This window comes from Fundulus heteroclitus, unplaced genomic scaffold (genome assembly GCF_011125445.2).
Source record: "Fundulus heteroclitus isolate FHET01 unplaced genomic scaffold, MU-UCD_Fhet_4.1 scaffold_82, whole genome shotgun sequence".
Taxonomy (NCBI): Eukaryota; Metazoa; Chordata; class Actinopteri; order Cyprinodontiformes; family Fundulidae; genus Fundulus; species Fundulus heteroclitus.
Window position 1 is genome coordinate 991,780 of NW_023397274.1, and position 23,345 is coordinate 1,015,124.

At 42.4% G+C, this 23,345-nt stretch overlaps 1 protein-coding gene across 1 annotated transcript; it reads right to left on the bottom strand.

The window, feature by feature from the left end:
• Nucleotides 1-4,218: 4,218 nt before the first annotated feature.
• On the bottom strand, nucleotides 4,219-21,599 carry zdhhc8a (zinc finger DHHC-type palmitoyltransferase 8a). Its single transcript, XM_012869182.3, has 11 exons — nucleotides 21,488-21,599; nucleotides 21,236-21,398; nucleotides 10,831-10,952; nucleotides 10,564-10,721; nucleotides 10,093-10,265; nucleotides 9,884-9,986; nucleotides 7,489-7,580; nucleotides 7,257-7,386; nucleotides 7,021-7,135; nucleotides 6,061-6,173; nucleotides 4,219-5,932 (listed from the first exon to the last, which is right to left on the bottom strand). Exons 2-11 carry the CDS (start codon nucleotides 21,337-21,339, stop codon nucleotides 4,649-4,651), a joined length of 2,394 nt encoding a protein of 797 aa, XP_012724636.2. The 5' UTR covers nucleotides 21,340-21,398; nucleotides 21,488-21,599; the 3' UTR covers nucleotides 4,219-4,648.
• Between the last annotated feature and the right edge of the window lie 1,746 nt (nucleotides 21,600-23,345).

Here is a 23,345-nt window from a genome sequence, read left to right on the forward strand (position 1 = left end):
GTTGCCTTGCAGCAAGAAGGTTTCTGGGTTCAAATCCCAGCCAGGGGTCTTTATGTTTGGGGTTGTGCATGCATGGGTTCTCTCTGGTTTCTTAATCCCACAGTTCAAAAGCAGGCCTGTTAGATTAATTGGTCTTTTTAAGTTGCCCTTAGTGTGTGTGTGCATGGTTTTTTGTCCTGTGTGTCTCTATGCTGCCTGGATATCTCAAAAGATTAACAAATGTCCGTCTACACACTCTTTCCCTTAATCCCTTCACACAGCGAATCCATCCAGCCATATAGCAACGATTGAACTAAACTGCTTCTCCTTTGCCACTGTCTCATCAGGCAGACAACAAAAGCGTGGGATTAAATCCCACATCTGTCACCTTTTTTTCTGTAATCTTGAGGTTATCCGACAAAAATCAGCACCGTGAGTCTCCATGAGGGTCGGAAGCTCCTCTGATATTTTCATGACACACATTCGCTGCTTTTAGATTGTCGAGGAAATCATTTTCCAGATTAAAAGAAGGAGGTCTTGGTGTAGAAAATGAACTGGGAAGAAAAGATTTGTTATTTTTAATCAGCATAAGATCGCAGAAGATCCAGGTTTGAACGGTAGGTCTTCTTTGAGCTGCAGAATAGATTATGTTTGAGTTGCTCACATGTTAGACAGAGGATTATTGCTGGATTAAAGGACAAGGTGTATCATTTCTAATATAATCTTACAGTTATCATGCTGCTATAAATTGCAATCCGGCATACAGATATACAATTAAAATGAAAGAAAATGGATCTCTTCTGAAAGGATGTATTGAAACCCGTTTGCAGCTCATCTCTTTAGAGCTGACCCCGTATTTCATGGCGCCTCAAGCAGAATTAGATTTTAGGCCTTACCTCCAGTTAAGTCCATCACCCACCAGCCACCACAGCACCAATCATATCTCTTCAAATCCTCCTAGTTTGATTGTTTTTATTGATTTACCATCCGTAAAGTTCATGTTTTACTCATAAGTCAACATTTAAATTAACTTAGTTTAAAGCTGACATTACTCATTTCATTATTTCAGGAATTAAATAGCCTTAGAATAATTGTAAAAAATCAGCTCATCTTCTTTGTTTACTTACTGTGTTGGTCTGACGGTCGTGTCTGGAGTGCAGAAGTTACTGCTACTTTAGGTTAAACTCAGCAAAAATGGGAAGGAGGTTCAGTTTAATTGCTTGCGCTGATAAGCAAACACAAAACTATTAACCAGCGAAATTAAATCAGTGACCTTACCATAATTAACATGCTAATGTAAGTTTATTCCTTTATTGTTTTTAGTAATGTGACTGCGCTGCTGCCTTTTTGACCAGGTCTCTCTTTCATCTCAGTGGGATTAACCTGGTAAAATAAAGGCTAAATTAAAATACACAATATAAGTGTTTTTCTTCTTTTCACCATGCACAGATTTTTATTTATTTTTTTAGCTGTTGAAACAGTTTCGAGAAGTTTCTCTGACCTCCTTCAGTTATGTGTTTAAATCTGAAAAGAAATCATATTTAAAAGAGTACTCAACCCCTTTCCAAGCAGCAAGTTCTTTACCGTAAAACTAATTTAACATTTACAAAATACCAAGGACAAAAAAAACGTCAATACCTGCTGGTGTATTTATAAAACCGTAAAGGGCACCTGAAATGTTTTCCTAGCTGAGACACAAGGAGCAGTAACTCATAAATTTGCTGTACAGTATAACTGTGTTACCAACACTGTAATTTCTTTTCCTTTATTATGTGTGAAACGATGGCGTTTGTCAAACTGTAGATTAGCCTTCTGGCCAGTTGTACCCAGAAGGCCAGCAGGGGGCTGTAAAGGGTTATCCATGCAAAATCCAAATTTTTTTAACCTTTAATACATCTTGTTGTGCACTTGGGGTCCACAGGTGTGCAGGAATGAATGTAGTCTGTATAGGAGCTGCATAGATTTTATTTTTATTTTTTTCATTTTTCAAGCCATTCAGATTTTTCTATTCTCTATAATCATTTTATTTTAACAATCACATCTCAGTATTTGCTCCAGAGCTGCTAAACAAGGTCATGGACTTCTAGAGTAGCAGTCTCGCTAATCCGCCATTTTTATTTCTCTAAGCCATTTTGTAGTCCAAGCTGAAGGATGCCGAAGCTACAAGTGGATAAGTGAAAATGTTCGGTTGTTGGGCAAACCAACCCACACAATTCACTACACCGGTCAACAGCATACTGCAAAAATTGCCGAACGGGGGTACCTGAACGTTTTGTGTCCTCCTTTGCTCTTAAAGAGACAGCACCTAAACGAGTTGCTCTCAGGCACACCTCAGAACCGGGGTGAAAAGTGGAGCTGTGGAGCAGCAATAATGAGCAATTCAGACCAAAGCATTACAGATTCACTTTATATGGACAACAACTGAATAATTTCAATGTGAAAAGGAAGACTTAAAAGGCATGATATGTCTCCTTTAAGCAGCCCCAAACTCTGCATTTACCTTAGGCTTGCCCTGACTAAACAAAAATTCAGAAATGTGCTGTGTGTGTGTGTGTGTGTGTGTGTGTGTGTGTGTGTGTGTGTGTGTGTGTGTGTGTGTGTGTGTGTGTGTGTGTGTGTGTGTGTGTGTAGCGGTAAGCTATTACTTTCAGGAAAACCTGCCTCAAAAATTATGTCTTTTAAAATCCAAATAAAACAATGAAGGCAGACGGTCTTCAAGTGGGTATTGTTGGATTTATTTCCGTCACAGAAACGGAATGAGTCTCTTTTGAGAAAAAAAGGCTGGCAGCACTTAATGCTGTCCAAAAGAAACAGACTTTCTTTTTTTTCTTTTTACTGTAGGTTCTCATAAAGCATCTACTGGTGATTCATATCATGTAAAGCCTCTGAATTATAATGGTGTTTGCAGCCTGACATGCCACCATTCAAAGCTATTCACTAGAGGGCGCCATACACAAGCTTAGTGCAGAAAATAGCATTTACATAGTACTGAAGGAAACATTTAAAAAATATTTTGTGTTCCTATATACAGTTAAAACCAGATATTTACCTACTCTATGTAAAAATATGTTGCTTTTTTCCCTCATTATTTACATTAAATCAGACTAAAACTCTCCTGTTTTAGGGCACCGAGGATTACCAAAGTCATTTCCATCTGCTAAAATGAAAGAGTAGAAAGTTATATACTGGTACATTTCCTTAATATTTGGTAGAATAGCCTTTAAACTTGAATGCCTTGCCTCAAACATTTTGAATTTCCTTCCAGAAGCAATTTTTACAGTTGTTTGCTGAAATTAAAGCCCATCACTCCTGACAAATGATGATGTGGCTGTTTAGGCCGCATTGCTCACACACACCGTCGAGGCTCTGAGCGCAAATTTCCAGCGGGAGTGAAGTCAGGGCTTTGTGACGGCCGCCACAAAACGGACTTTGGTGTCCTTAATCCCCTTTGTAACTATTTTGCTGGTGGGATTAGGACAATTTTCCCTGCTGAACATTCATTTGTGCCAGAGCTTTAATATCTTGGCTGATATCTTGAGATGTGGCTTTAATCTTCCCTCATGAGGCCATCTATTTTGGAAAGTGCACCGGCCCAACCTGCGGCAAAACATCCCCACAACATTATCGTGCTGCATCCATACTTCACATTTGTGACGGTGTTCTGAGGCCTGCAAATGATGGATGTTACAGCCAAACACTTACTTTTTTTTTTCAGACCACAGAGCATGTCTGTCGAAATAAATTTGTTGTAATAAAGTATTTGTCCAGTTTGTTGTAAACTTGAATGTTCCTTTTTTATGTTACTTTTGAACTGATGGCTTCTTCCTCTCTGAGTGGCCGTTCAACCTATGTTGGTAGAAGATTTATTTTTATTATTATTTTTTTTTTTTTTTTTCGTGGATAATACACTTTTTACATCTTTTTACAGCTTTCATCTTCACCAGATCTTTTGCCGTTGCTCGGGGACTGACTTCCAGAACATGCTCATCTCTGGGGGACAGAAACCATCTCCTTCAGCTGGACATTCCCTCTGTGTTTATACCTGCATATAATCGGTTGAACTAATAAATCTGAGAAAAAAAAGGGTTGCATCTTTTACAGGGAGTAAATTTCTGGTATCAACCTTAAATCCCTTTGATCCATTTTTATTTCGCCTTTTGATCCCGCCTTGCCTTGAAGGGAAATCAGGGAGGAAAATCTTGATCCACATCCCCAAATAACACCAAAACAAAAAAAAAGGAAATTACAAAATAAGTTTATTTGTAGAAATAACTACAAAATGTATATTGACCGTTTTTTTTTTTGGGGAGGGTATAAGACAAATTGGATGATATGGTTTGACAAATGGTTTACAATATCAAAACTCAAACAAACAGATAATTTTCAATCAGTATCTGTTATTTAGCTCTTCTGCATTGATTTAGTAATTAGTGCTTCCTGTTCGCCTATAAAGGAGGAGGCACAGATATCCTGAGAGTCACACTTCTTCTTCTTCCGTCGCATAAATACTGCCAAGTTCATCCCTGCTTGCGTTCTGATTTCCACACATTCTCCCACACAAGAGAGCCACAAATGGCCTCTTATTTACAAAAGATTGTGGAGTTGAGGAAACTGAGACTAACACTGCATAGATGATTCACTCGCGCCGTCAGAGACCTGGAATCTGTTTTTATTTCAGGGCTCCCAGGGTGACAGACTCCTTCCCCTCAGAGGGGAACGGGAGCGAGGAGCGCTTCGCCGTGGCGTAGGACGTGTACGGGGGCGCGGGGTAGGCGCTGGAAGCCAGACGGGGCAGAGTGGTGGTGGACGGCGGGGCCTGGGCGTGTCTCTCGGCAGGACAGTAGGCGGGGGAAGAGGAGCGCCCCTTGCTTTGCAGGCTGCTGCTGCTGCTCTGCAGAGGGGAGCTGGAGGTCTTCGGGCCGCGGGTGAGAGACGAGGTGGAGGAGCAGGAGAGAGGCGAGGTCCTCATGCCGTACCCCAAAATGCCCGTGCTCATCAGGAACTCCCTGGAGCCGTAGGCCGGGGGTGTCGGCCCGCGGGAACCCGGCGGTCGACCGTTGTCCGGCGGCAGACTCCTCCTGCTGGGGATGTCGTAGATCCCGACGTCCGGGCCGTAGAGCACCTGGGATCTGGCGCCGACGCGGACCATCCTCTCCCTCTCCTCCTGCTCCCGCCTCTCCTGGATGGAGGCCATGATTGTTTTCGAGAAGTTGTCGTAGCGCGCGGCCGCAGACATCGGGAGCGCCGCGTCGTGCGGATAGAGATCCCTAAGGTTGTCCTGAAGGCCCTGAGAGGTCACGTCTCGCATCACCAGACCCGGAGGGGGCACGTCCCGTGACGCTACGCTCTGGGACTGGAGGTCTCTCGTGATGAGTCCGTGATAGGCGGGAGAGGAGTCTCTCTGAAGGAAACCCGGCAAAGACGGCGAGGGATCCCTGGAAGCGGATTCTCGGGGTTGCGGAGACTGTCTGGCGACTCCCATGAACACAGGGCTGTAGGAGTGAGGGGGCGGACGCTGCACGGCGCCGTCTGAGCCCAGGGCCATGAAGTGAGTGTGATAGCTGACTGCAGGAGCCCCTCTGTGGGCCATGAGCTGAGGGTCTGCAGGGTTGACAAGGCTATCATAGGAGGGTTTGTTGCTGCTGCTACCGCCGCTGCTGCTGCACTGGCCGGCCAGCAAACTAGAACCAGTGAGGATCCCAGCAGGCGAGTTGGATCCCAGCCCGTCGGGGTTCATCGAAAGAAGCTGGGTCTTGCTTCCATTGCGGCTGCCGTGTTTAAGGGTGAGGCCGCGAGAGCTGAGCGTCAGCGAGTTGAGTTGCAGGGAGCTGGAGACCGTACAGGGCTGGAGGGCAGCTTGGACGGACACGCTGCCTCTCACGGGGCTTTCTCTGGAGTCGGAGCAGAGGTCGGGACCTTTGCTGGTGACTTGCTGCTCCGATGCCTTCAGCAGCTGAGAATCACAACACAAAACAGGCAGCGCCGTCTGTCAAGCACCCGGTAAACGCACGATCAGCGTACCAAGCATTATTTTCTCATCTAGAAACAGGAAGGAAAAAAACTAATAGAAAACAAAGTCACCTGCTCTGGAGGAATGGGTGAGGATCCCCTGGAGATGGCCTCCAGAACGGGCCGTAGCTGTGGCACGGTCGGGATAGAAACAGGAATGATGGATTTGGTGTAATGTCCCACATCTAGAAAACAAAAATCCTTTTAGGATTAATAGCATGAATCTGCAAATATAACAAAAACTCTGCAAAAGCATTTTTAACAAGATTTTAGCAGTAAGGTTTGCATCTTGGTGACCTGTCCAGGGTGAACCCCGCCTGTCGCCCATTGACAGCTGGAGATAGGCAGCAGCAACCCTCACGACCCCAGCAGGGATAATCGTGCATAGGTAATGGATGCATGGATGGGTTTGCATCTTAATACTATTAAAAGCAGGTGAAATTACTACTTGCTTCCTATTGGACCCATAAATCTTTCTTTCCTTCGGATTTTAAAGCAGGAGTTAAGTTACTGAAAAGATGCAGAGTGAAACCTGAAGCCCGTGTGGAAGAAAATAGCTCCGGCCAACCCGCAAAACACTACATATAGAACAAAACACTCCACACCTAACCCACAGAGAAACACGACACTGGCAGCCTCATGCTGTGGGAGTCGTCTTCCTCAGCAGGGAGAGGGATGCTAACCAATGGGAGGATCTACGCCGGAGGACAACCTGCCAGAGGATCTGCTAACATCCTGACTCTGTTTACACCTGGATTTTATTTAGGCGTATCAGAATAACGGGCTACGGGCCACGCGGTCCACAGTTTTACTTGTGCAAACATTGGGAAACCATTTATCCGTTTCCTTCCACTTTAAAATCGCTCACTACTTTTTGTTAGTCCGCTCCGTCGCGTGACATTTCGATGAAACACACGGCGGTTTCTGCTCTGCACGTACGAATGCTTCTGCAAACCTCTGCAAGTCAATGAACCTCTAAAGAAAGCTATCTGGAGAGCTGCATCTTATCATGTGTTTGTAATTCCAGCGCACCATCCATGACAGCGACTTGGCTCTTCAGCAGACCGCGGTCTGGTTTCGGAGGCAGCGGCGGCGGGTTTCTCAGCTGTTTGATGTCTGACAGCTCGACAGCTCCAGCCGAGGATTGCTGGAGAGAGAGAGAGAGACAAACAGACACAGAGATGTGAGGGATACAACTCGGATCTCTTGACAGCCGAGGTCACAGTCCTTCCGCGGTGTGCCTGAAATACGTAACCGCTCGTGCATACCTTATTTTGTGTCGCTAGAGTTTGGATCCCGTTGCCCCTGACTTTCCCCGGCATCTGCCTGTCGACCTCTGGCCTCAGGAACGGAGGGCGCACGTGGACGGCCGTTTTCTGGCAGGGCCTTGAGGTGTAGCTGGTTTGCCGGCACACAGAAAGAGAAACCAGAGACGTGGGTGAGTGAGGCACGGGGCCGGCGACAAAGACGCAGACCGGACAAGAAAGAAATGTTTCGTACGTCGGCGACAAGGGGCTGCAGACAAGATACTCCATGTTGCTGCAACAGCCGCGTGTAAAAGGGTTTATTCCTCCCTGGAACTTCCCAGTTACCTGTGGGGACACGCAGGGAGACGTTTAGGCGCTACGCCGTCACGAAACGCGTACGGCACCTTGCAGAAGTATTCACGGCCTCTGAAGAGTTTGAAATGTCGTCATGTCACAACAACAACCCTAAACACTTTTTATTATGATTTTATATGATAAACCAACATGGGGTATTGCATTACTGTGGATTATAATGGGAAACGTGTGATGCACAGTTGTTTTACGCTGCAAAAACAGAACTAAAAATAAGTGAAATTTTCTTTAAATGAGTGTATGTGTCCTTGATTTGAGCAGGTAAATGCGATGATTTGCCAATGGAATGAGATTTTTCCACTTAAAATAGGAACAATTCCTCTCCATCGTCTTATTTCAAGTGCAGGATGTCTAATTATCTTATTTTAGGAGCAAAGATACTCATTCCATTGACAGATAATCTTATCTACTGGCTCAAATCAAGGATGAATAGACTAACTTTAAGAATATTTTACTTGTTTTTAGATCCGTTTTTGCAGTGTAGGCCCCCTAAGTATACTTTGCAGATCTCTCTTTAGCTGCATTTAAAGCAGCCAGTCTTCTCGGGTATGTGTCCACCAGCTTACGCATTTAGCACAGATTCTGTATGGGATCTTGGTCTGGACTTTGACTGGGCCATTCTAAAATGTGTATGCTTTGATCTAAAACATTTTTGCTGTCCTGGTGGAAGGTGAGTCTCTGAAATAATCTCAGTAACGTCCAGCAGGTTGTCCTCAGCCTTATCCTGTCTTCACCTTCTCACCGACTCTTACCAACACCCGTGACCCACAGCTTGATGCAGCCGCCGCTGTGTTTCACCGTGGGGGCATCGTGTTCACAGGGACGTGAAATGCACACATAGTGACGTGCATGTGGGCTTGAAAGTTCAAATTCTGGTCCCATCTGACCAGATCGCTCTCTCATAAAGACTGAGACACAGATTCCCCCCACCCCAAACGGTGGAATATTTGCTGCTTCTGCAGAAGTACCAGACCTCTTGGCTGCATTTCTGAATATTTTTGTCTCTTGTTAGATTTGCAGCCGTGACGTGCTCCTTCAATGTCCAGATCAGGGGTGTCAAACATACGGCCCGCGGGCCGGATCCTGCCCGTCGAACAATTTAGTCCGGCCCGGTGGCTAAATGCATTATCATTATTAAAAAAAAAAAAAAAAAATTGTTTTTTTGTTTTTTTGTTTTTTTCCCACTGTCCTGTCTGGCAATGTGACAATAAGAACTGTTGTCTAAATGCCAAAAAGAGCTCATCAGATTTGACTTTCACAAGTGGAGCAGTACAGCTTTTGCCATAGTGCTCTGCTTAATTTATGAAAGTGAATAGTTTTATTATGATTCATGCGGGGAATATCTGAAATGATATGGACACTACAGTGGGAAAGTAGAAGAGGAAAGAAGGAACAAGAAAAAAAAGAAAAGGTGAAAGAAAGAGGAGATAAAAGGAAGAGAATGATAAAACAATTATTGAAAAAAACATGTACTTTGTTTAATTGAAAATCTGCAGTTCCTATATTGTCCACGAGGGGCGCTGTGTTTTAATTAGCAGACTAAGCTTCAGGTGTGGAACAATTTAAATCATTTCTTAATTTTTATCTGTTTGATGTATTTTGTCATATAGGACAGTGTTTTTAAGTTCCAAAAAATTTGAATAAATGTTTTTCAACAATGTACAATCACTGTGATCCGTTCTTATGCACAAGTAAATGTTTAACTGAGTAAAAGTATTGTTGAAATTGCACATACTTTTCTTAAAAACGCTGAGGTTATTCATGATATATTGTGTAAAAGTGAAATTAATTTAATATAAAAATCAACAAGTCCACATTTATTAGTTCTATTTAATCTTGCAATGAGTTTACTCATGTGGCCCTCTTGAGATCAGATTAAGTTTAATGCGGCCCCTAAACCAAAATGAGTTTGACACCCCTGGTCCAGATGATAGTTCTCTAAAGCTTGGGGTGTTGTTTATTGTAGTAAACCTGCTTTAAATGTCTCTGCTGTGCTCTCTAACAAACCTCCGAGGCCTTCACACAATATTTGGATCAATACTGAAATTAAAGCACAGGGGGTATTATTCACAGGTTAAGTGACTTCTGGAGGCAATTGTTTGTACTGGAATTTATTTAAAGCTGTCAGAGTGAAGTAGGCAGAGATGGACACATGCTTGCAAAAAAATACATATGAATAATTTTCCTTTTACTTGACAATTATGTGTTGGTCTATCACATAAAATGCCACTGGATACTCCTGAATGATACAAGATGAATGATCAAAAAGCCCTCACTTGTTCGTTGGTGGTCCGACCTCTGGACACCAGGTACAAGTGGAAACCAGTGAGCCCCAGGACCGGTATCAGAAACAAGCCTGATATACTGATCACCACCAAACTGCAGTTCAAGCCGTTAAGGAGAACCGGCGTTAAATTAGCAACTAGCCCTAAAAACACAGACGTAAGCACCGGGAGAGAGGAGGAGAGACTTGTCGCAAGGATACGTGACGAGGCAGTGCAGCTTCCACAGGTCATCCATGTGATGCAGGACGTATATGAGGCCGAAGGTGAAGACAGCGACCATGTGAACGGTGAGAGACAAGAGGAACAGGAAGAAGTAGCGATAGTTTCGTCTCCCGATGCAGTTGTTCACCCACGGACAGTGATGGTCAAAATCCTGAGGAAAGAGTCGGAAAATCTGTCACGGTTAATCCCAGAACAATCGCTCGGACCTCGTTGGATATCCACTCTACTTTTTAAATACAGTTTTGGTTTTTCACATAGTCTTTCCACAGAGATAAAGGATCTGAGATTAACAAGATCTCACCCTCTTGCCTGTCACTCATCCAGCAAAAATCTACTTTTTTTTTTTTTAAACCCTCTAATTACTTTCACTAATCCTAATCTGTGGTCCCGTGTTTTTTTTTTTCTTTGTGTCACTGTCCATGTTGAATCGTCTTTCAGTGTGCACTCACCTCCACGCAGCGATCACAGACGCTGCAGTGGGAGCAGCGGGGGGGTCTGTAGAAGTGGCACGACGCGCACCACTTCATCCTCACCTGGACGCCCTTCACCTCCACGTTCTTGTACAACGGAGCGCGGAACTCGTCCTCCTTGTCTTCGTCCTCGCCGGCTGAAAAGAAGAAAAGAAAAAGAAAAACGCACGTAAAAACCTGGCAAATTAACGCCTGTAGCTAAAAGAAGGAAAAGCTTGAAAAAGTAGCAGGGGTTTGATTACTGACCCACGGGGAGAACCCCGGCATCCATGAAGGTGGCCATGGTGAAGTTGGCGAGCACGAAAAGAAAAAGAACAGCACAGCATGGTGGGACAGCGGGGCAGATGGTCACGGCCAGCCACGGGCATCTGAATATACACACACATATAAACACAAAAAGGAAAGAAGAGAAGCTGTTTTCTGCACTCGTGTTGGAGAAAAAGGGTTTCAGTCCGTTCCTCAGAGGATGCAAAAATCTAGGCAACACTAAGGACTTTAAGGGCTCATCTCCATCCTGTTTATTCTGAAGGGAACTGTGGATCAAAAAAGTAATTGTTCACAGTGAGAGATAAGCGTGTATTAGTGTGTGTTCACCAGTACCAGCAGCAGCAAGGGATTAAATAAGGAGGTCTCTGCAAGCTGCAAGTGAAGACGCCGTCTGCCTCAATGGGGGCTAGCTTTTTTTTTTTTTTTTTTCTTTTATCAAAGACTTGATTAGTTTTCATTAGGGGTTACAAAATGCTTCGGCTTTAAATCGTTTGTGGGAATTAACAGCAATTTATAGGAATAAAGTTTACATTTTAATTAAACGGGATGGACTCTTCACTGGGTCATTAAATATAGCTGGTGAGGAAAAAAATGGCTATAATCTTGGCTAAAACAAACAGTTTTCATACAGGTATACTCGACTGTATTTATAATATTCCATAATCAGGCACAGATAACGGACTGCTATCTACAGGGGGCTATGAAGGCCACACACCCTACATGCATTCTGCAGATGCACGAGAGGATTTTTAGAAACTCGGGGCTATTGAGGTCACATTTCTCATGGAGGATGTTGATGAGGCCTGGAAGGAGGCCACTGCCTGAAAAGGCCAAAGCTCGACTCCAAACGTTGAAGTTACTTGTTGAATGAGACTTTTTCAGATGAAGCAGGGATCAGAAAATGTTGAATTTTTGAGTGGGACTTTCTTTTCTTTTTTTTTCAGATGGGTGGACATGGGTAATGATTTATATTTTGCTTGACCTTGAAATTATGATTTTTTTAACTTTATTATTTACAAACATAATGTATATTTGTAAATGGTGCAGACTGTTTTAATTGGCTCTTGCTTTCAATGATTTCCCATAGACCCTACGGAAAATATCTAGAAATCATCAAAGGTTTTCTCCATTCCTTTTTACATCAATTTCCAACTCATTTTTATTCAGAATGACAGAAAATGTCAGAAAAGTTGTAAATGGTTGTTTTACCGTCATCTTGCTGAAAATCATCAGGATGACGCCTCAAAACTCCTGCTGTGCCCTGCTGTCTTAAAACTGTGCGCCAATAAAAATAAACTTCTCTTTTATTTTATTTTTATTTAGATCACACTGTGTGCAAGATTGAACTTCTTTATCCACAAAAAGCAAAGTTCTCACTTTATATTAGCTCACAATCGGACCTAAACAGGCAGCGGTTGTGCGACCGTGTTTGATTTTAACCCGGATGTAATGAACTGGTGATCTATCCGGTGTGCATCCTGCCTTTTGTCCATTTCCCATTAGAGACAGGCACCTGCACCCACAACCCAGCAAGGACTGAACTGGTGAGGACTGAGAATGCAGAGGGTCGGCTGCAGCATCCTGCTTGGATTTAAAAACGGAGCTGCCCGAGGCCGCCTAAGATCACAGCCCGGGAATGTTGGTATTCAGGTCGTGTTCTCTGCTGGCTGTCTTCATCTGCTTTGGTTCTGAGTTTTATCTTTTTCTCTTTGTTTTTGTGTGTGTGTGTGTGTGTGTGTGTGTGTGTGTGTGTGTGTGTGTGTGTGTGTGTCTTTTATAGGTGTTGGAAGATCCCTTAAGTTTTAAAATGTGACATTTCCAAAGTCAAGGTCCCATTTGTTTCTGAAAACAGCTTAAGCTAAAAATTGTGTTTTACAGGTGACACAAAACAAGTGATTGAATTATTTTAAAATTATAAGTAAGATCATATTAACACAATACCTCAGACTATTAATTCAATTCAATTCAATTTTATTTATATAGCGCCAATTCATGAAACATGTCATCTCAAGGCACTTTACAAAGTCAAATTCAATCATATTATACAGATTGGTCAAAAATGTCCTATATAAGGGAACCAGTTGATTGCATCAAAGTCCCGACAAGCAGCATTCACTCCTGGGGAAGCGTAGAGCCACAGGGAGAGTCGTCTGCATTGTTCATGGCTTTGCTGCAATCCCTCATACTGAGCAAGCATGAAGCGACAGTGGGAAGAAAAACCACCCATTAACGGGAAGGAAAAACCTCCGGCAGAACCGGGCTCAGGATGGTCATCTGCCTCGACCGACTGGGGGTTACAGAAGACAGAACAGAGACACAACAAGAGAGCCAAAAAGCACAGAAGCACACATTGATCCAGGAATCTGTTCTACATTAGATGGTAATATCATTAGATGATATAAAGGGAATAAAAATTGGGAAGAACATATGAAACGCTCTAACAAGATCTCACACTAGAGCAGGAGAAGTGCTCAGTCTTGAACAGCAATTCAATTGTTGCTTTTCTTTTATTACTACTTTATATAAAAAGCTAAACTACTACACGGATTTCGACCAGACCATTGAATTGTAAATTGAATCCCACCATTTAATTTAAAATTCAAGGATATGTTTTTTGTTTTTTTATAAAACATACTTTTAAAAGATCCTGTTGCTCTGGTTTTTATCTTGTCACATATGTTTGGCTGTTCAAAAGGGTGTTTAATTTGGGTATAAATATGAAGAAACCACATTTTGTGAAATGCCATACCATTATGTATGGGTATTGTTTTTGATGCACTGCTGTTACCGATACCTACTCTTTTGGGCGCCAGAGCTCATCAACAGGGGGCGCCACGTGAGGAGAAATAAAAAAAAAATAAAAATAGAAAGGAGAAATAAAAAAAAAATACGACCCCTGATTTATGCCCTATTAATACCCACTAGTGGTTAAATATTTGTTAGTAGAGTTATTCAAATGGCAAAGTCCAGTCCTCTGACCTTTCAGAGTTTCAGGGGGGTGAATCTTCTTTGGTGCAGACACTGCGTCTGCATAGTGTTTCAGAAGATTCAATCACAAAATCGTTGGCTCATTTGCTGTGACGTTTGAGCTGCATTTCTATACAAATCACAGCAATTTACGCTACACATGGCATCTCTTACTTGGAGCCCTTAAGCCTTATATTTTTCAACCAACCCAAATAAATTCACAGCAGCCAAGCCTAGCTGGAGAAATGACATTATGCTACAGCGTCAGATGCATGGACGGATGAAACCGGCACACAGTGAAGTTAGACCTGAATATCTTTGTACTAAGAACCCGAATGTTACCGGCATATTAGAGCTGAAGGTCTGGATGCACAGATGGATGATTCATAGACGGCATTGTAGAAAGGACCAGATCAGGAGGTTCACTATTTAAAATAGCCTTTGTGTAAAATTAGAAATGTTTATGGTTTATCTTTTGCATCAACCCACTAAGAGTGTGGGCGTGCTCAGTTCCACTGAACAAGTGAATCTCTTCAGTGTGAGATTAGAGTGAGGGCAGTATAATCAGGTTACAGTCATATACAGAGGGAAAGAATTGCTGGATTATATAAACTGGCTTTAATTAACCTATATACACTGGGTAATCTGTTATTCATAGAGTAGATGTTACTACTGGGTCAGAACCTATATGTTTAGACGTGTTTCTCTTCTAATTGAAGCCACTAGAGGAGTTACTGCAACTTTTTGTTTAACAAACAAAAGTAATCCTCGACCAGCGCTTCTTCATCCATCCATCCATCCATCCTCTTCCGCTTATCCGGGGTCGGGTCGCGGGGGTAGCAGCTTTAGTAGGGAGGCCCAGACGTCCCTCTCCCCAGCCACTTGGGCCAGCTCCTCAGGAGGAATCCCAAGGTGTTCCCAGGCCAGCCGAGAGACATAGTCCCTCCAGCGTGTCCTGGGTCTTCCCCTGGGTCTCCTCCCGATGGGACGTGTACGGAACACCTCACCAGGGAGGCGTCCAGGAGGCAACCTGACCAGATGCCCGAGCCACCTCAACTGGCTCCTCTCGACGTGGAGGAGCAGCGGCTCTACTCTGAGTCCTCCCCGGATGACTGAGCTCCTCACCCTATCTCTAAGGGAGAGCCCAGACACACTATGGAGAAAACTCATTTCAGCCGCTTGTATCCGGGATCTCGTTCTTTCGGTCACGACCCAAAGCTCGTGACCATAGATGAGGGTAGGAACTTAGATCGACCAGTAAATCGAAAGCTTCGCCTTTTGGCTCAGCTCTCTCTTCACCACAACGGACAGGTACAGTAAGTCGGACTCGTTTCCGATGAAATTGGAACTCCGCCAAGGTTGCCCTTTGTCACCGATTCTGTTCATAACTTTTATAGACAGAATTTCTAGGCGCAGCCAAGGTGTTGAGGGGATCCGTTTTGGTGGCCTTAGGATTGCGTCTCTGCTATTCGCGGATGACGTGGTCCTATTGGCTTCATCAGGGCGTGATCTACAGCTCTCACTGGAGCGGTTCGCAGCTGAGTGCGAAGCGGCCGGGATGAAAATCAGTGCCTCCAAATCCGAGACCATGGTCTTCGGATGATCTTGGGTTCTTGTTCACGTATGAGGGGAAGATGGAGCGGGAAATCGACCAGCGCTTTTGTGGGGTTTTTTTGTCTGCACTGTCACCTCAAATCCCCAGAAGGCATATGGCCGCTCACACTGAGCCTGGTTCTGCTGGAGGTTTCTTCCTATTCAGTAATGAGTTTTCCTCTCCACTGTCACCACATGCATGCTCAGTATAAAGGATTGCCGCAAAATTAACAACCCCATGCAATCAACTGCACTCTCATTCAGGAAGAGGAGAGATTGCTGCAAAGTGACTGATTCAATTCAATTGACTGGGTTTCCTTAAATAAATAAAAAACTTTTACCAAATGGAGTAATAAACTGAGCTAGACTGCAGTGCTTTGTAAGGATGCATTAATTTAAATGTACTTAATTGGCTTTGATTCTGCCTATGACTGGATTTTCTAAATTACCTTTAAAAGACATTTGTTGTGACTCTGCACTAAATGAGAAATGTATTGAATTAAATATAGTATATTGAATAAAATTGGGCCAAACTGCATTCCACTGAATTGAACATTCAGGAAAAGCTATTCGAGATTATTTTAAGAATAATTAGCATTTTCCACAACTGACAAGAAATTTGTACCAAAACAATGAATCTACCAACGCAGCAATACTCACTCTATTCACAATAATAAATAGGCGGTACAAGATGCAAGTTTTACCATTGAGACAAAACCCACAGTTTGATTCCATCAGCTTTCTATGCGGAGTCCCTCAGCGTTTGGTTTTTGGACCAATCCTGTTTCTGCTATGCATTCGTCCTCTTGGCCAGATTATAAATAAAAACAATACATGTTATCACATTAATCAGATGACAACCAGCTGTGTTGCTTCTTTAGAGAATCAGAACTGAACTTTGTAAGATGTTAAGAAGGGGCTATGGGACGATTTTCTTCAGTTAAACTTTAAAAAGACTGAATATCTGTAGATTAGCATGCGTTCTCAAATCAGACAATAAATTAGCCATTTAGATTCAGCTTGCCAGTGAAGTCTGAGGAAATAAGGCGTTGTGTTTCATCATTCATGACCCCAAGCAATCACACAAAACAAGCGGTTCAAAACCTTTTTATTTCTCTTGAGAGACATTAAAAATTCAGAAGGCTGGTGTGAAAACATGAATTAGAGATGATCATTTATGCTTTCACGGCTTCTCATTTAGATTATTGCAATGAGGTTTTTTCTGTGTCTGTAAAATCAAAAAAAGACCGTGATCTTTCCATGTAGTACAAAACTCTGCAGGGAGACTCGTTACTCCAGCCAACAGGATGACACCTGCCACTCGTGCATTTAGGGTTTCTGCACTGTTACCTTTTTATGACATACTTTCAGTCTGTATGACCTTTTTACTAAACAAATATACTACTGCTTAGCCATTTAAATAACCTTTGAGCTGGAGATGACTGTTCTGCCCTTTCAACGTGCCTTGTAAAGATATTTGCAGTAAATGGGAGACATATTAGTAAACTAAAATGCATTAAATCAGGGTGACAAAATGCAAGGTAGACTCTTTTCATCCGCATGATGTTTGCACTTCATCCCAGTGCCGCTGAAATCTCCAAACCCTGCATGGGGCTTGTTTTAGGCGGCGGGGGGATGGGATCTCAGCCCCTCTATAAAGGAGCGCCTGCTGCGGATGCCATGCCAGCTGCAAACACAGTAATCCCTAGATTATAAATTTTGGATTACAGACCATTTCTTCTTTTCCTGTGCATTGTGGAGTCCTCACACTGGATGCCAAACACAAGGAGAGCATGCACGGTTCATCCCATTTTCATCAATACGTTTATTTTCTCCTAATAATCTGTAATTTTTCCCAGCCTTCGCTCATAATAAAGGAGCCTCTCAGAGACATGGTGGGACTTCATTGCTCTTACTACATGAGTTAATGGCATATAAATACTTCACATTTACAACAGCCTGCAACAAAGTCTCCAAACAGCATAAAAGAATACACTATTTGAATTTCCTGTTTCAAGTTTCTTTCTGTTTAAATGAAGAAAAAAATAGATGCCAGATTACGGCGCAGTTGCCTGTACAAACTGGTCTGAGACCATCTGCACCGCAGACTAGAGGCAGTTCATTACGCAGCTGGACAAGCCCTACCTAATGAAACGGCACGGGCGGAGCTCTAATAAATCAACGGCGAACGGTAAGCTGCTCTGCAATCTGCACACTGGCCTCATCCCTTCATCAGTGGGTCAGTGGCACAGCAGACGCCACCATGCGAGGCCGCTCAGGTTGACCCAGAGTCCCTTTGTGAAACGCTGTAATGTTTACAGCCGCAGACGCTCATCCCTGCTAAGTGAAAGGTCCTGTGTTGGACGGCAGCGGGTACTTTCGCAATATAACACTCTTTTTTGCACAATCTGCACGTTGTTTGGATTTTTTTTTTCCTCCATGTTCGCATTGAATTAAATTAACAAAATACGGGAGAAACATTATGTATTCAAAATAGATTATGGGTGAAGTTCTTGCCTTGATGCATGCAATTTAAGTTGCAGATCGACACAGAAACTGTATTTCAACTAGAAAGCATTGCGAATATGGAGTTTTCTTCCAGCAGTGTGAAATGTTCCACTTTCACCGACGATCATCTAATTTATCCAAGAAAATAGCAGACTCTGGATGGAGGGAAAACATTTGTATTTTTATATTAATACAACAAATGGCTGCTGATTTTAATCCACTCTGGGGCTTTACAGACTTACATGGTCTGTTCTGACCATTAGCTAATGGAGGTAATATTAGCTATTGTTGGCTAGCTTTATAAATTGAATGCAGACATCATAGAGTACCACACCAGTGTTGGACTAATCCATTATGCAGAGAAGATATTTACGTTTCCCACGTTATTAGCACTTGTCACGGTTTCATCTGCTTTACCTCTCGTGCGATTTACAACAACAACAAAAAAAACTGATCTCTCATTTGCTTCAGTTTTCCCACTTTACAAACTAAATGTCCCTATTTGAAAAGACATGCTACGGGTTTTCCAAGGCTTTTCCACGTCTGGCCTGTGAACCACACCTAGATTTAAATAGTTTTTTCCAAACAACAGTTAACGTCACAGAGGAACAAAAGCAGGAAATAACGCACCGCTGCATGCTATCGGAGGGTAGAGGACAAAAAAGTCAAGCTGAACGTTGTTCTTTCACTTTCCCAAACTTAAAGCTTTAATACAAAAATGGGCATTACATGCTCCCACTACTAATGCTAAAACAGAACTGCTAACAATAATAGCAGCATGAATATTAGAGGGGGGAAAAGACAGGGCAGATTGATTTTAATGTACAATATGTAGGTCTTATTTCTGATAGTTAAAGGGTGGCTTGAAGGCTGCTATTATGTTAATGTAGACATTTGGGTTGGAAATACTCAGGTAAAGAGAGGGCAACTTCCCTCTTCATAAAATTGTTGAGCCAGACTGCCACACAACTACACAACTTTTTACCTCAGCTTTAACTTGCTTTGCTGCTGCAAAAATCTTGGTTTCTGTATTACTGCACGTGTTTCATTTTTGCTATCCAGTTTGTGTTTTTCTGTTTCTTTTTATTCCTATATTCTTAGAGGAGCACTGTCTTGTTTTGTTGTAACCTATTTGTAAGGCATAAAATGTAAGGAAAATATACATATAATACAGTGCAGCTATATACAGTAGACAGTCATATTCAGTAAAGTCTAATATGGGATCCAATGAGGCTCATTTGTCAGATTAAAAGTACCTTTTGAAAAAAACAACATGTAAGCAAGCATTAAAAATACTTTTCACTAAGCTCACGTTTCTGTATTAAAAAAAAATTTTCAGTTTGATGTAATCCTCTAATCTTAAATGTCTTGTTTTCATTATATGTAAGAAAAATTGTTATTAACAGAATTAAGGGCTTTAAAACATAATTCTGTAATTATTCTATATAATGTGCTTGTTGATAATATCCCAATTTATTGAATATTAGTGAATATTATTAGAGAAAATATATATGTGTGTATATCATGTACACTGTGTATTCTCAGCCCGAAAGTCTGAGTATATATATATATATATGTATATATATATATTTATGTATGTATATATATATATATATATATATATATATATATATATATATATATATATATATATATATATATATATATATATATATATATAATATACAAATAATACATGTATGTACATTTTTATTATATACTTTTACAATTGATGTCCTGACTAAATAGTTATAAAATGAAATAAATATAAACGTATTTCAGCAATGAGATCATTAATTTAATGTGAATTTTTCTCCTACATTAAAATATTTATGGTGGAGGTCAATATTAATATAATTTCAGGCTTGATTTCAAGCAATAAGGGGTAAAGGAACTAGAAGGAGCTACAGGTCAGTCGGTTTGCATCATCAATCTACAGCCACTGTTTTCCACACAGCAGGGGATCGGTGCATTTTCATCTCTGCTCAGCAGGATTGCGCTCATCAACCGAAATTAAATAAATAAAAGCCATTTTAGCTCAAATGCAAGTTTTACCCTCGTCCCCAGGAGAAGCAGAATCATTGCTTTGTTTTATCATTTGAAGCGTCCTGGATCTGCTGCTGTAGCACTGACGCTCCAGTTAAGTAGTCTTTTCAATCTCTCACATGAGCAGGTCATTGATTTTTTTTCCTTCTCTCTCTCTCTCTCTCTCTCTCTCTCTCTCTCTCTCTCTCTCTCTCTCTCTCTCTCAGTAGAAATTGAGTTCATAGAAGGAGGATAGTGGTGGTGTTGGTGTTGGAGGGGGTGGGAGGTTCTCAGCATTTTCTGGCACAACTCTGTCTCTAAATCTCCACAGTCTCCAAAAAAAAAAAAAGGCCTCCAGCTTAAGAATTGCCAACCCACCTTGAGACAAAGCGTTGATACACACTGATCAACAAAATAAATAAAACAATGTAGACTAGTTTTTTTTTTTCTTTATCTATATATGGGTGAATCACATGGCATCTGCCAGAGGATTGTAATCCCCCCCAATCTGGTGTCAGACTGCAGTGGAGACGGTGCACGGCTGGAGAATACAGGAGAAACTAGGACAGATCCAGCTCCAGAGGTTGAGGGTCAGTAGAGTGGTGCAGAACTGATAATGATGTGAGCGGGGTTGTTCACAGTAAGTCAGCACTGAAATCCTCCTTAAAAAAACAACTCAATGGACTGTTTCAGGTGATTTTACCCCCATTTTGCTTATAAACCCAAACAAAACAAGGCGTTTTTTCACAAATCGTCTCAAATTGGATGACCTAATCCACCGTTTTCAGACCTTTTTATGTCTGATGCTGTCTTTCCAGCCAGCGCTTTCTTATTTCCAGCTGCTAACTTTATTATGACACATAATTGCATTTGCTGTAGAAGCTCGCTGGTGCACTGGGGTTGGTTGTGGGTGGCTTATCCCCTCAGATGTGCTTACTCTGAGTCTTCTGGGTGCACCGGGCAGCCACCCAGACCTCCTGTCAGTCTGCCAGCCAACCAGGCCAGATGTTAGGGCTCTGCCATCAAAGTGAAATCAGTGCAAAAGTCAAAGAAATCAAAAATAAACGAGGCAACTTTTACAATATTTCTCAAGGTTCTGATCCTCAATGTATGAGCTTGTATGGAAATTATTGTATCCTCTATTTAAAGTAGGATAATAAAAAAAAGAAGGATGCGTTGTAGCATATTCAGCTGCGTGGTTGGAAATGCTGTGCAGGAATGGATGGAGCACGCTAACGGTGCGTTTTTTTTTTAACACTTCCCCCCCTCCAACCCTCCTCATCGCACTCACGTAAAGACGAAGAACATGGACGTGGAGCCGACCAGGAGGCAGGCGGCCGTGCACACCGGGATGAAGGCGCTGGGCTTCAGCGAGTCGGCGCCGCTGGCGGGCATCCTGTCCTCTCGGCGCTCATCGGGGTCTCACACCGGCCGAAACGGTGCTCCGTTTAGCCCTGCATAGACAGCGGCCGCCATGGAGAGTGGATTCATAGTTTGAGGGGGTGGGGAAATCAAATTAAAAAAAAAATAATCCCTCAAAAACCTTGAGAAAAAGATCCGCAGCTCCGCAGCTCGGTCCCGCATCCCGTCCCGACTGTCCAACAGGCAGACAGGCGCACAGATGCGTCTCTACCAGAGGTGGTGCTTCAACTCGTGAATGACGTGAGACAACTCTGACTGAGACCCCCTCCTGTGACCTGATGAACTAGATAGATAGATAGATAGATAGATAGATAGATAGATAGATAGATAGATAGATAGATAGATAGATAGATAGATAGATAGATAGATAGATAGATAGATAGATAGATAGATAGATAGAAAGAAAGAAAGAAAGAAAGAAAGAAAGAAAGAAAGAAAGAAAGAAAGAAAGAAAGAAAGAAAGAAAGAAAGAAAGAAAGAAAGAAAAATAAATCTGGATGAAAATCTGACAACAAAGCCAACATTAGGGAAGACAACTGAAGAACCCAGCGGATGAGAAATGAAAACCAGGGAGTTTATAAACAGAGGAATGTGTGAGCATGTGTGAAATTAAGTAATGTGTTATTTGTGCGCGATATAATACATATAAACCACTCGTAGTTGGAGGTATGCGGAAATGATGGTTGGAATTTAATGGGTGCGCAATTATGCAGGTTTCATTGCAGCGTATGCGCATTGACCCAGGGTATGCCGTTCTCATGGGTATGGTGGACAGTCAGAAAACCGGCTCACACCGCTTGTATCAGAAAAAAAGCCAATCCCAAAACACGATTTTAGGTTCAAAAACAAATAAAACCCCCGAAAATCACTATATTTGCAATTGTATTTAGAGAAAAATAAGCCCAAAGTCGTTTATAATAAGCATACATGGCAGCATTGACGGAGATCAATGAAGACAGATGAACTGAGGGGATGAGTGCAATGAACAGGACCTGAAAGGAAACACATAGGAAGGAATAACACAAAACGGACACAGACTGAACTAAAGCTGTCAGAAGAGCCGACTGGAACAGCCCTCTAAGGCTACGTTCACACTGCAGCCTGAAGTGACCCAATTCCGATTTTCCGATTTTTGCCCATATGTGACCTGTATCTGATCTTTTTATGACAGTCTGAATAACACAGATCGGATTCTTTTCAAATGCGACCCAGGTCACTTGGCCATGTGGTCCTGAATCCGATACGTATCGGATCTTTTCAAATGCCACCTGTGTCTGTACGGCCGGGTCGCATTTATCCGACCTGTACGTCACCGATACTCGACAAACGTCACTATTCTGCGTCCTGCTATGCAGAAGCGGGAAGAAAGACGACACCCATAGCGGACTACAACGAGAAGAGCAGTCAATGGAGGGAAAGCTCCGGTTAGAAAATAAATTAATGACCGCAAAATGTGCGCCAGCATTATAATCCATGTTTACTTCCGCAAACACTGAGGACGCTTGCTACGTGTGACGTCATTGCGTCCTCGAGTGCGCATGCGGGACACTTAGGTTGAACGCTTTCAGTTCACACAGCAGATCACATACAAGTCGCATATATTTGGAAATGTGAACGACCACGCAAAAAAAATCCAATTTCACATAAAAATCGGATTCGAGCATTAAGACCTGCAGTGTGAATGTAGCCTAAGTTGGACTTCTCAGCCCGAAAGTCTGAGACGTTTTTTTATGGCAGATTTACGGATCCAATATGGCAACTCCTCGCAGCAGTAAGCTGTGACGATAATGTACGTTTATTTTACAAGTTGTAAGAAAATCAATGTTACACGTAGCGGCTGCAACTCTTAACCGAGCAAATTAAAGGAGCTGTTTGGATGTGGAAGTACAACTTTAATGAACGTTCGTAAGAGGTTCTACGAACAGAACAACTTTCTTGGCCGTTGTCATATTGGAATCTCGATTTCTCCGACTGTAGGG

What these genes read in the sequence shown, in the direction of transcription:
- zdhhc8a (XM_012869182.3), bottom strand. Translation starts at nt 21,339, where the DNA reads ATGCCCGCCAGCGGCGCCGACTCGCTGAAGCCCAGCGCCTTCATCCCG. An exon ending in GTCGGACCACCAACGAACAA is followed by an intron (nt 7,581 to 9,883) that starts GTGAGGGCTTTT and finishes GTGTCCCCACAG; the next exon opens with GTAACTGGGAAGTTCCAGGG. An exon ending in CTCTAGCGACACAAAATAAG is followed by an intron (nt 7,136 to 7,256) that starts GTATGCACGAGC and finishes CTCTCTCTCCAG; the next exon opens with CAATCCTCGGCTGGAGCTGT.